Below are 13785 nucleotides of genomic sequence, written 5' to 3' on the forward strand. Positions count from 1 at the left end.
AATTTGTACACACCCCTACTTCAGATTATTATTATGCAGCAGGCTTGGTAAAGATTAAATAAAGCCTCTTTAGCAAAGACTCTAAATTCTACTCTCTCTCTCTCTCTCTCTCTCACACACACGTAATGGTATTTCAAAACCAATTAAAGTGTATCGGAGTTCCTTTGCATTTTCTCTGAATTCTATTCTCTCTCACACATACCAGTAATGGCATTACTCGCGTAACAAATATAATTTTTCTTTCAACAAATTGAGCATCCTAATTGCATAAAGTGTCCAATTAATGATTACTATATCTTTTTCCTTCATATTCCTCTCTGCATTGTTCAGAAACATTATGCCTGTTAGAGAGAGTGGTCAAAGATTGTGTTTGTAATCATTAAAGTGCTTAGTATGTCTTTACTGATATGAAAATGATATTTTAAAGGGTGGAAACTAAAGGGCGTTAGATAGAACAAAAAACAGTAAAGAAAAAGTAGTTTGGATGACAAGAAAATACAAGAGAAAGAAAAAAAAAGGAACAAAAAGAGAAAGTATTCCGTGACATTGTGCCAGGTAGATACTGTTCTGTTGATGATGTGCCGCTTTTTTTTTATTTTTTATTTATTTTTTATTTTTAACCTGATGATCTGCCACTTTAATAGCCTTCAACTGTGAATGATAAATGCGATTTTCTAGTTTAAGATTCTAAAAAACAGAGAATTATCTTATGGACCCATGAAGAGCCACTATGTGCGAATTCACACAGTCGAACAAGTTTGATTGATGCTTTGTTGATTCTCTTCCTTTATGGTTGAGTGAAGGAGTGCTGCCTGAATGTTCTTGTTGATTTATTATTATTATTTTTTTATGAATAACTATTAATACTACGTTTATTGTTAATTAAGAAAAATGAATAAGAATATCATAGAAAAGAAATAGAATGTACAAAAACTAGAGAGAAGGCTATATCATATATATATATATATATATATATAACAATGAATTACATTATGCACATGATGCTATATCATAAATATATATATATGTGTGTATGTGTGCTACCTTACACTAAATATGATATGGTAGACAATGAATATATATTGTGGTTGTTAATTATAAAAGAAAAAAAAGAGTATGGAGTGTTGTTGAGAAGGGACGGTGAGTGTCCCACGCAGCCTTTGAAGGGACCTATGATTTTTGTTAGTTTATGAGCAGACAAAAGCAGAGGAAAGCTTTTCTTATCCCCTTAGTCTCGATTCTCACATTAACATGTTACGCCTAGAATCTTCAAAGCCTGTTACATTAAACAAATCATAACTACTGTGAATGCATCACCTAACCTCATAATTTGAACGCAGAAAAGATCTTCATGTCATATGGGTCCACTTGCTTTGATCCCCCACAGTGGCTTATATAGTTCAGTGTCGTACAACTCCATCTCCATCATCTTCTGTTCTTCTCTCTCTCATTCAAATCTCTCTCTCTCTCTCTCTCTCTCTCTCTCTCTCACACACACACACACACACACACACACACATACACACACTTGCATATACATCGGTGCTAAATAAATGGCACAAATGAGTCTTCCCCCAGGATTCAGGTTCCACCCAACTGACGAGGAACTTGTTGCTTACTATTTAAATAGGAAAATAACCGGCCGTGTGATCGAGCTTGAAATCATCCCAGAGGTTGATCTCTACAAATGTGAGCCCTGGGATTTACCAGGTACGTACCTACAAATTTACTTGAATATATATATATATATATAGAAATATCATTAATTTGATTGACTCTAAATTAAATTGAGTTGAAATCTGATATATATATTTGATTTGATGATGTGCATGAATAGACAAGTCATATTTACCTGGCAAAGATATGGAATGGTACTTCTACAGCCCAACGGATAGGAAATACCCAAATGGGTCGAGGACTAACCGGGCAACCAAAGCCGGTTACTGGAAAGCCACCGGAAAAGATCGGGTGGTGCAGTCGGAAAGGCGGCGGGTGGGGACGAAGAAAACACTGGTGTATTATAAAGGTAGAGCTCCCCATGGCATCAGAACCAACTGGGTTATGCATGAATATCGCCTCATCAACTCCGTCTGTGGCAATGCATTTGCTTTACAGGTACACTCTCTCTCTCTCTCTCTCTCTAATTTTTATTTTATTTTATTTTATTTTTAATTTTGGAGTAAGGTTTACTCATTTGCTTTGAAGGCATATATTCATGCTACAACTTGCTTAATTCTTTTACAATTTCGTTCGTATTTATTATTATTATTATTATTATTATTTTTTATAATTTTCAGAATTGATTTGTCCATAAATTACAATTTTTTCTGACATCGAATTGGTCTGTGGTATTGGAAATGGTGTTGATCATCAGAAGAATATTAACACACATATACATACATACATACATATATATATATATATATATATATATATATATAATTCAAAAGTGAAGATTAATTCCTTAATTAACACAATGTCAAGACTTCTTGTCTCGAATCCAAATTCCCTCCTGCGAAGGATCAATGCACTCGTCATCTATGTATTGTTAACGCAACACATTATATCATACTGCAACAGTTACATTATGAAATGCAACACTACAAAATAATGATGTAATGCAGTAACATAAGCGGATTCCCTCCTGCGAAGGATCAATGCACTCGTCATCTATGTATTGTTAACGCAACACATTATATCATACTGCAACAGTTACATTATAAAATGCAACACTACAAAATAATGATGTAATGCAGTAACATAAACGGTATGGGGTTGTTGCATAAGTAATATCTAAAATGCACACGACAGACAATGAAAACGGCACACTTCTAGGTTGTGATCATAATTTTCCTAATTTGCACCACTAATGGACCATTATGAACACAACAGATTTGATTAGATGATTAAATTTGCACTGCAGGATTCATATGCATTATGTCGCATTTTCAAGAAGACAGTTGATCACGGTCCCAAAACTACGGAGCAGAATCGGACAACAAATAAGAAAAGATGTCAGGTATTGGACAAGCATCTAATAGAAGACCAGGACACAAGTTCTGGGACCGAAATTTCAAAAGGGACAGAAGCTGAAGATAAAAATTTCGATCACTGCAATCCGAAATATCCATCTGATGCTTCTTCTTCAGATCTTACCCAAGGGACACCACTTGAAACTTGTCAAACACATTTTTCACAAGCTCCATTTACATCAGATGAAGATAACAGTTTAGCTGACATGTATTCTTTCGGAACAGACTGGCAATCGAATCTAGTTCAGGTACAATTACATCGTAAATTGATCTATATGGCCATCTTTTTCTTTCTTTTTAATTTTATTTTATAAACCATGATTTATGGCATCTCATTTTCTAGATTACACTGGATATATCTAAAATTAATGTGTTTGGTTCAGTTTTGTAAAAACAATTCTCAAAAACTTGGAAAATAGAAAACTGTTTTTCATAAAATTATTAAAGGTAGTTCTCAGAAAATGAACTTTTTTTAAACTAAGTTTTCAAAACAGTTTTCAGAAATTGTCAATTAAACAGAATTTATAAAAATTGAACCAAAGAGGCCCTGTAGCCTTTGAAACACACACTGATAAACACACACAGAGAGTTGGCTTATGAGCTTGAAATGGTGCACAAAGACATCTCCTTAATTAGCCCCTTTGAGTATTTTTTTTCAATCTTAAAGTAACAAAGTTGGAAAGTAATGAAGCTCAATTTGTTTTTGCAAAGCTTCTTTGTGAAAAGATCTTTGACTGCAATTAAGTGGCTCTTTTTTCACCATTTCCTATAAGTTCATTGACTACACAAACATCTTTCTTTAATTATGGTTTTCCACAATCTTTTAAAACATATCTCAAAAATCACTCTAGATAGCAGTGACATTTTATGTCATCCCCCTAACACATCTTCTAACATTTCGGCTGAAATTTCAATTCATCTATACTTTCTCTCCCTTTTTTTATGTGTGTACCATCGCGGTACACACGCAAGCATATATATATATATATATATATATATATATATATATATATATTCACATATTCCTTAATTTCTGAGTACTCTTAACTGTCTAATTTACGGTTTATACCAAATTTATCACTCATACACATATGCCATGTAAATGCAGGACATTCAAGACATGGAATACACTAGCATGCAGCATCAACCTCCCTATCCACCCTTGGCAGTAGAAGACTTCCCGAAGATAGATATAGCAGAGACAAAGCCATCAAAGCCTGAAAGTATAGATGAATATGTGATGTATGACAAACACAGAGATTACATGATCAGCGGGACAACGATGTTTGAGGACATTTTGTTCTTATGTTCTTCGTGAGAGACCTCCATATTAACCTATTCATTCATCATTAATTAAACTGATTAATATTCTAAAAGGTCATTAAGTTACTTCACCAAGTGAAGACCATACTAATTATTCTCCAATGAATACTGGAGAACTATTTTGATATAAATATAGAATACTGTCCGATTAAACAAAAGTGGGGGAATACAAGTGATTTTTGTGAGAATTGGGAATTGCTAATTGCACCATCATTTATTTATTGTTTTGTTGTAAATTTTTTTTCTTTGTATTGAATTTTTTTTGTCTTTTTTCTTTTTTTTTTCCATTAAGGATGGTAATTTTTTCTTTGTATTGATTTCCCACTTAATATTAATAAAGCTTTCTTTTCCTTTGTCCTACTTCTTTTTCCTCTTCTGATTCTCTCTCTCTCTCTCAATTAATATGTTGAAACTTCTTGGTCAATTTTGGAAGGAAGACTGCAAAACTTCTTGGTCAATATTGGCAGGAAGACTGCAAGATAAATTGATAAACCATTATATAATGTTTCTTAGATTATTGTACATGTTTCAGTTCTACAATTTTAATTTCTTTGGACCCTCAACCTCGATCAACATGCCATTGGTTAATTCATCAATAGTTTATATTAAAATTTTAAAGAAGGCAAACCTTATTACGTAGTGTTACCTCTGCACTCGAAGAGACTATTTTCTTATTTCTAACTCGTGACTTGAAGGTCGTAATGGAACAACCATACCATCGCCTCTCGTCAGTAGTTATATTATTATATATATCTTATCCTGCTGATCAAACTTATATGAGAGAAATATCTTTGCAACCTGGCTTGAAGTTTCTGAATTTCACAGCTTAAGAAAAACAGTTATATACATTTACAAGGGACTAAAAGTTGATACTGTTCATCATTTATTTTTTTCGTAATAAAAATTTAATCGAAAAAAAGGCCTAAAAGTTCCATGCAAGATCACCCATAGAGGTCAGATCACCACACATTGCACCAGACATAAGTGTAGACTCCACAAACTCAAGATCAAAACTAAAACCATCAAATGGACAATCCTTTTGTTCATGATCAATTTGCATTTCACAAATCCTCTCCTTCTGTGGGTGTTCTTGTTGCGGCGGGGGTAGTATTTGTTCCCTTCCTTGAGCTCCAAAGGGCACTTCAACAACTGATCCATTACCCCATATGCAATTCCCATCTATGAACCCGAACCCAGACGGGTTTACTGAACAAGAAGACGAAGAAGAAATGTTTGGTGTGCTCTCGAAGGAAGATGGGAAGTCCAAATGGTGATCCTGATGACAATTCTGATCTTTAACAGCCAAAATTGCATTAGGGTTTTGATATTCGGAGATGGATGTGGCAATGGTCTGAAAATGCAATGGAGATTCATTAGAATTATGTGGAGGAAGAGGAGGGGTGACAAAGCTAGGCTGGTTCCTTTCCATGGAGTTATCGGTGTTTTTCCGCGAATTCACAGTAAAAACTGAATTGGGTTTTTGTTTGGTTGCAGGAGATGCATTGCATGCAGTACTCTTATTATACTGTCTGTGGTGTGAAGTGATCAGATTGTGAGTTTTTGGGTCCAAACCTTGTGAAATCAGCTTTTTCTTAATGCATGAATTCCAGAAATTCTTCACCTCATTGTCTGTTCTCCCAGGCAAATGCTTAGCTATCTGAGCCCATCTGAGTCAAGAGACAAGAATGTAACAAAAAAATGGCATATATTAAGTGTGTAGTCTGATAATACTGCACACCTAAACTCAACGTTACGGTAAGTTGGTGGGGGATTACAAGGGTATTATTGTATTTCCACACTTATTATAGAGTATAATTCATTCTGAAATATCTAATTTCAGTTTACTCTTTGTCACAATGAAATCCCTACGATTTCATGGACGTAGTCCAAGTTTTGGGCAAACCATATATAGTAATTTTATTTGTGCTCTTGGTAATTTTTTTTTTTAAAATTTTCACAACATTAATTTATTTGGTTTATCTAATAAATAAATACATGCTAACCTGTTGCCAAGAATTCTATGAACATCTATGATGATTTGTTCTTCTTCTGCAGTAAAAGAACCCCTCCTGAGGTCTGGCCTCAAGTAGTTTATCCATCTCAATCTGCAACTCTTTCCACACCTCTGCAAGCCTATAAATTTCAAATCAAATCAAACACTTTAATTTATATCACACAAAACACAAGTGTGTGTGTGTGTGTGTATATATATATATGTATGTACACATGCATCAGAGAGAAATTAAGAGAAGTACCTGCAAATTTGGGAACAGAACTCCAACAGCCATGGCCATGAGTGGTGATGTGTCGGACGAGCTTCTCGTCTTCTTCAGGAGACCATAATCCTCTTTTCACTTTCTGTTTACTGCAACACCTATGCCCCATCCCAACTAACTCTCTCTCACTCCCTATCAACAGTGTAGCTAACTTCATCTCACCATTTATACACACACCTAACTGTGTGCGCATGTGTCGGTGTTTGTGTGTTACTTAATTAATCATGTAATGTATTACTTTTTTGTTATTTATCAATGAATGAAATACAAGAAACAAAAATATATATATATATATTATAAAATGAAAGAGAGGGAGAGAGGTTTATTAAAATCCAATGAATTGAAAAGCTTCTATATTGGTTGCCCAAAACCAGTAATTACTTGCTTTTCTACTCAGCATAACAACGTCATATGTGACTTGTGACTCATTAATGATAGCTAAGGTTATAATACTATAACATTTTTATAAATTAATTTAAAATTCATGACTCGCAATCATATGAATATGTTGTTTCGCGCTATCTGAGTGAAGAAGAAAGCATTAGAAAATGACTACCTCAATTGTCACGAAAGCAATTTATTTTCAGAAATGTGCTGTAATTTAATACTTGGGGTTCACTCATGCAAGACATGAGGGAGTCCTCGTGCAGACTCTGTCTATTTGAGTGTGTGTTCATTACGTTTCAAAAAATATTGCACCCAAAAAAAAAAAAAACACACACACACACAATGTACCTATGTGAAGCAACCTCTTTACTTATTTTGCTGGACATATTCTAGATAAAGTAGCAAGTTGTGAATTGGAAATATCAACTCCTACACGTGAAAACTTAATAAACAGTTAGTGTCCTTAACGAAAATGAAAGCATAACAATATTGCAGTGTATACTTTGTGTATCTCTGTCATTGACACATTGTATTGCCCCCAAAATATGTATTAAATTGGATTTAGAACATGTTTATATTTTGATCAATGTCATGGAAAAAAAAAAAACTTGTGATTTGGTCCTTAGACCTAGAAAGATGTATGACCTTTATTGTAAGAAAACATGTTGAACTTTAATATTATCAAGTGGCAATGCTCAATCATGACTCATGGTAAATTCTTTTCTTTTTTCTTTCTTATAATTATCGAAAAAAAAAAATTTGTGAAAAAAAAAAATTCTTAGTGGTCAAAAAATCCCTTATATTTTTCAAATTGAGCAAATAAGGGTCATTTCCTAATTTGAAGATTGAAATACCTAAAATGCCCTTAAAGTAAAATAAAAAAGTAGAAAAATAATTATATGCTCAAATTTTATTAAGGGCATTTTGGGAGTTTTATTAAAAAAAAAATGGTCAAAATTTACAATCAGTGGGCAATTTGTTACAAATTTTCAAATTATAGAGATTTATATGCACATACTAAATAGCAGAGGTGTTATTTGCATATTTTTCTTATACAAGAGAGGATTTTTTGAAATACTTTACCCAAAAATATATGTATACAGTTTCTCATTCTAATGCCACCAAAATGTTGGACACAACATTTCGAAAAAATTATTAGATAGTTTCAAGAGACCTATTTGGTGGTTGTTCAATCAAAATTAATGTCCGTACGATTAAACGAAGTGTGATGAATAAATAATTAATGATTTATATATATATATATATATTGAATAAATAAATTATTTAAATGTCTATTGAGACATATACTAGTCCATACCACTTAGATTTAGATATAAGTTAGTATTAAGTTTTGATGGGTGACAATAAAGGTATTATTTCAATTTCTTACATAAGTGAAGGGACCGAAGTGCTGGAAATGAATTCACTAATAAATAACTATTCTTTAATGTTAATTTGCAAATATTTGTGGGGAAAAAAAAAATCAACAACTTGCTATGGTATCCTTATTAAAGAAATATATATTTCCTGACCATCTCATGGTCCTTATAGCCCCTGAAGCCACTGTCCCAATCAACTTTTGTACTTTCGGTATATTTTATGCATAATTGTTGTCTACAATTTCCCCATTTCTTGTCAATCTGAGTGCTGTCATCACCAATTGCTTGCTTAATTATGCTTAAATTAAATTAGCATCCTTTAATTAATTACTTAAAGAGGTTGGAATTCAATTTTAAAACATCTGTCAAATATGATGTCATATATATATTTTTTTTCAAGACAAGAATTATTAGATTTTAGATTAGTTGATACAGATAGTTAAAGTTTGATATTTTAAAATTTACGAGAAATATTAATCCAGTGAGTTAATGAGGCAATTGCTTCTCTTTAAGAAATAAATCTAATAATTACTTCACGAAATAAAACAAAATCTTAATTAGAAAATTTAGGGCATGGAATGGTTTTTTTAAAGGGTTTGCTAAGTCTTCTTGTGTTTAATTGGGTAGGGTATAGATGGTTTAGTCATAAGGATAGTTTTTCAAACCATGAGCTGAGGAAAAAATGAGGACAAAGATGAAGTGTGTGAGTGAGTAATAAAGTTTACACTTCAAACGAATTAATATTCTAATGTCGACTAAATTATGTCTAACGATTTGTCTAAGTTGACTAGTTCATCGTGATCTCCACAGAAGGTCCTTTTTGTACGATGTCACGCTTTCTAGGAAGCCTCTGTTTTTTGAAATGAGCCCTACTATTTGGGCCACGGTGAATCCGACTCCTTCACGTCTTTGCACGCATGGGCCCAGTCGGGTCAAATAGAATTCGCTGTATGAAATTAATGTCTTGAAATTATAATCAAAATAAAATTTAATTCAAAAGTTTGTAGTAAGCCTGTAAAAAATAAGTAGAGTTCGTCATGTGATGAGTCTTACACTAACACTCAAGTCTCACTATATTTTCCTTCGCCTTACAATTTAGGTGGCCGACTGTAACATCTTTTTAACAGAACTCAGAATCTCTCTAATGCAATTTTGTTTCATTGTCATCCAATACACTTTAAACCATAATTCACAACATCGCTGTTGATAGAACCCTAACACAACACACAACATATTGCGTAAAGTTAAAATGTACCATCATTAAACACCTTTATTATTCCATTATAAATTTAAGAAAAAAATTACAAATACATTGACTTTTAGACTGTAATTTACTATTTCATAGAGTTAAAAAATTAATATTTAAGAAAAATGAATTTGACTTAAAGACTAATGTGACTGGAACAATACTGTTCATTTTATTCAAGTGTCCGAGCTACTCTTATTATTTGAATGACAATTAAAAAAAAAAAAAAAAAGTGAACTGAATTTTGATCACCAGTTGTCAAATTTTTTTCAACACACACACACACACATTGCATTGTCTTAGGATCAATAACTAACACGCAAGTAAAAAATTGAATAAAATTGGGAATTATTATATTTAAATAGTGCTAATGACTCATATTTATTATTTAATGGAATCAAAGTCTTATAATTTCGAAAAAATAAAGTTGACCAAAATATTGATGTGAATATGAAAAAATACTACTTCCCCTCACAGAGATACCACTTTTAGACACATAGGTACCACTTTTTGTGCACAGAAGTACCATTTTTGTTTTAAGCATTGAGGTACCACTTTTATTCACATAAGTACTACTTTTTTGTGTAAAAAAAAATAGTAACAATGTACTGTAAAAGTGATATCTAGGATAAACAATATTTTTTTTATGTCCTCATTTTTTTTTCTAAATTATGAGATCTTAACTTCATCAAATGATAAATATGCATTATTAATACCATTTATATTCAATAATATCATAAAATTGACATATTTTCTTCCGGGGGAGGGGATCCAGGTAGGTCTGTGAGAGATGGGCCTTTTTCTGGGGTCAGTGCGAGTTGATTGGGACAAAAGAAGATTGTGTAGTGTTTACTGTGCATGGGATGGGGAGTACCTTTTATATAAGAAAATGAAGAATTGATGCACGAAACTCAAAGGAGTGAAATGATTGAGGAACAGAATCCAATGAAGCCACCAGCAATTGGATCCATGTATAACTGTAAGAATCCAATATAATCATAGTATATGCATAATTTGTAATGTCACTCAGTGAACCCATGCAGCTTTTGATGCCAGATCAAGTACTCTTTAACTTTACTCACATGAAGATAGAAGCTTCCTCCCACCTCTACTCTATGTTCGCACTTGCACGCATGGGAGTGCGTTGTATGCTCCTACTTCCCCTTTTAGCTTTTCTTTTCTCTCTCTCTCTCACACACACACACACACACACACACAGTGAGAGAGATAATGGGGAGCTTTCTTGCCAACTAGTTTGCACAGACTCTAAATTCTCCCTGTGAGATGTGATCAATAAAGATGGTGTCACCACCATCTTTTTTCCTCAACGAAAGATAGCTCATTTTTTCCGCTACCAAAGAGGTTAATTACAACAATATATGTATATATCAATATACATATATTATCAACAATCGTGGCTTGAAGTCTTTAGAGCGTTACATAAAGTCAATTAAATTTAGAATAATGCTATTACGAGGTTTATGCCTGTGATTTTTTTTTTTTTTTTGTTTTTATGAGCTTTTTTTGTCTTTTCGTTATAATTATGTATAATTATTGGTGTACGAATTTAACGTTTGAAAGAGAATTGTATGAGGATTATATAATTAAAATTTCGTACTAAAATTCATTTACGGTAAATTACCCACCAATTAGTTTACCAAATTATACTATTAATTTTGACTATCTGGTAAAATTTTATTTTATTATATTTTGAACAGATTTTTTTTACAACCAAATCAATTTAATATTGGCAATGCAACGATATATAATTTGTAGCTTTTTATTTCTTTCAAAATAGCTAATTTAAAGGAGAGCTCACCAGAAATGTCATGATTAGTATATCAATGTGCCCAACTGAGGATCATGGGACAAAAGTGGGCCTAGTCCTGGGCCCAAGGCCCACTGAAGCTTTACACCATATATTTTATTCACAAAGAAGGCCCAACAGAGGGTAACAATTTTACATGAAACTTTTCCGGGAAAAAAGAAATTTTAAATAACATTTTTAAATCAAAAGACCGTTACAAGCAACGGCCACTTTCTTAGTTGGCCGTCCAGACAAAGGAGAGCCATGCCACATGAAAATTATCTTCCTGCTTCATGCAACGTGTATCATTTTTAACTTTCTTGTTAAGCATGATTTATGAATAGCATTAAAATCATAAAATTCTCATTATTTTTAATTTTAATCATTAAATCTTAATCTGTTTTTAAAAATCTCTATACTATTACATCACATTGGCCCAATATTGGTGTCTGGCCCGTTAAATTACAAAAATGCCCTTATCTTCTTCCGCCTCTCTCCTCCATTTTCTCTCTTGCTCTCTCTCTCCCCTGAAAATGGGCAAAGGTGGGTCACTCGCCGACAGCGTAATCAAGAAGATCCTCCTCTCCTACACCTACGTACCTATCTGGATCTTCCTCGGCTTCACTGTCATCGTCTATAAGTACCTCGGATCACAAGCTCTACAACTAGCCTTTCCCAATCAAATATGCACATACAAATATGAGGAGAATTTCGACGAGCGAAACCGTCCTCAGGCTCCATCTCTATTAGAAGGGGCAAAATAGGCCCATTAGACCCCACAAAACTGTTGGGACATAGCGGAAGCAAAAGAAAAAAAAAAAGAAAAAAAAAAAAATTCAAACCACAACACAAGATATATACGTGTTTCACCCAAAATCAAGGTTACATCCACGGATGAGAAGAGATTAATTATTTATGTAGAGATATTACAATAGTAGAGAATTTCAACACTGGACCATGCACACAAACTCTTGACCGAGTTTTCTGTGTACGCCACGAGACTCCCTCTCACCATCAGTGTTCACTCTACCAAACCCGTAACTCACCCCTACCATCAACGTACTCCCTCATGAGGCTACATCTCTCTCAACTCATAACTCTCAATAATAGCCTAAGTGTCTATTTATAGAGTCACATACCCAATTCTTTTGTGGACAATGATTACAATTTCTTAGAACCCAATTCACGTCTCTATAAGAAATTACCATAAAATTACACTCTAAAATAGAAACTAATAATAAAACAAGAATGAGAAAGGGACACATCAAGAAATATTGCAGGCAATTGAAGAAAGAAAACAAGAATGAGAAAGGGAAGGGAACGAAGAATGGAGATGACAAAGATGGTGATGACAGAGTTGCTACCACCACTTTTGCAGACTTCCTCATTGTTTATGATGATGAGATGATAAATGTTGCATACCATGAGACTAGTTGGGTGATTGACAGTGGTGCCTCCATTCATGCTACATCTCGGAAGGATTTCTTTACATCTTATAAATCTGGTGATTTTGGAACAGTAAAGATGGGCAACGATGGCTTGGTTAAAGTCTTGGAATTAGGGATGTGTATCTGAAGATGAATAATGGCACGAGGTTAGTTCTCAGAGATGTGAAGCATATTCCTGACATTCGCTTGAATTTAATTTCTGCAGGTAAACTTGATGATGAAGGGTATTGCAGCACTTTCAATGATGGCCAGTGGAAGCTCACTAGGGGTGCTATGGTTGTGGCTCGAGGTATGAAACACTCTGCACTGTACGTTCTGCAAACAAAGATCTCCAACGACATTGTTAATGCGATAGAGGATAATGATACAACAGAATTGTGGCACAAGAGACTGGCTCACATGAGTGAGAAAGGATTAGCTCTACTAGGGAAGAAAAGTCTACTATGTGGACTGAAAAGTACACTTCTAAAAAGGTGTACTCATTGTTTGTCATGGAAGCAGAGCAGAGTCTCCTTCAAGAATTCCCTTCATTCGAGAAAGTCAGATATACTGGATTTGGTACATTCAGATGTGTGTGGCCCTATGAAGACGAGAACACTTGGTGGCTCCAGATACTTTGTGACCTTCATAGATGACCATTCAAAGAAGTTGTGGGTATATACCTTGAATTCAAAAGACCAAGTGTTAGCAGTGTTCAAGCAATTTCAAGCCCTAGTTGAGGGACAGACTGGGAAGAAACTAAGATGCATTCGTACTGATAACGGCGGAGAGTATTCTGGTCCTTTTGATGAATATTGTAGACAACAGGGTATCCGGCATCAAAAGACAACTCCAAAAACTCCTCAGTTGAATGGCGTAGCAGAATGGAAAAACCTGCGTTTTTCTTC

General features: G+C 33.8%; 2 protein-coding genes across 2 annotated transcripts; one reads left to right on the forward strand and one right to left on the reverse strand.

Annotated features, from left to right (window-relative positions):
- Positions 1 to 1456: 1456 nt before the first annotated feature.
- LOC132309854 (NAC domain-containing protein 54-like) lies at positions 1457 to 4350 on the forward strand. The gene is made up of 4 exons (XM_059808117.1): positions 1457 to 1710; positions 1838 to 2115; positions 2924 to 3280; positions 4141 to 4350. The coding sequence occupies exons 1-4, from the start codon at positions 1554 to 1556 to the stop codon at positions 4348 to 4350; spliced, it is 1002 nt and encodes a 333-aa protein (XP_059664100.1). The 5' UTR covers positions 1457 to 1553.
- A 781-nt stretch (positions 4351 to 5131) lies between these two features.
- Positions 5132 to 6750, reverse strand: LOC132310414 (transcription repressor MYB6-like). The gene is made up of 3 exons (XM_059808587.1): positions 6611 to 6750; positions 6359 to 6488; positions 5132 to 6022 (listed from the first exon to the last, which is right to left on the reverse strand). Exons 1-3 carry the CDS (start codon positions 6738 to 6740, stop codon positions 5278 to 5280), a joined length of 1005 nt encoding a protein of 334 aa, XP_059664570.1. The 5' UTR covers positions 6741 to 6750; the 3' UTR covers positions 5132 to 5277.
- Between the last annotated feature and the right edge of the window lie 7035 nt (positions 6751 to 13785).

Source organism: Cornus florida, unplaced genomic scaffold (assembly GCF_030987335.1).
Source record: "Cornus florida cultivar Cherokee Brave unplaced genomic scaffold, ASM3098733v1 CherokeeBrave_3.0.0_Hap2_Chr05, whole genome shotgun sequence".
Lineage (NCBI taxonomy): Eukaryota > Viridiplantae > Streptophyta > Magnoliopsida > Cornales > Cornaceae > Cornus > Cornus florida.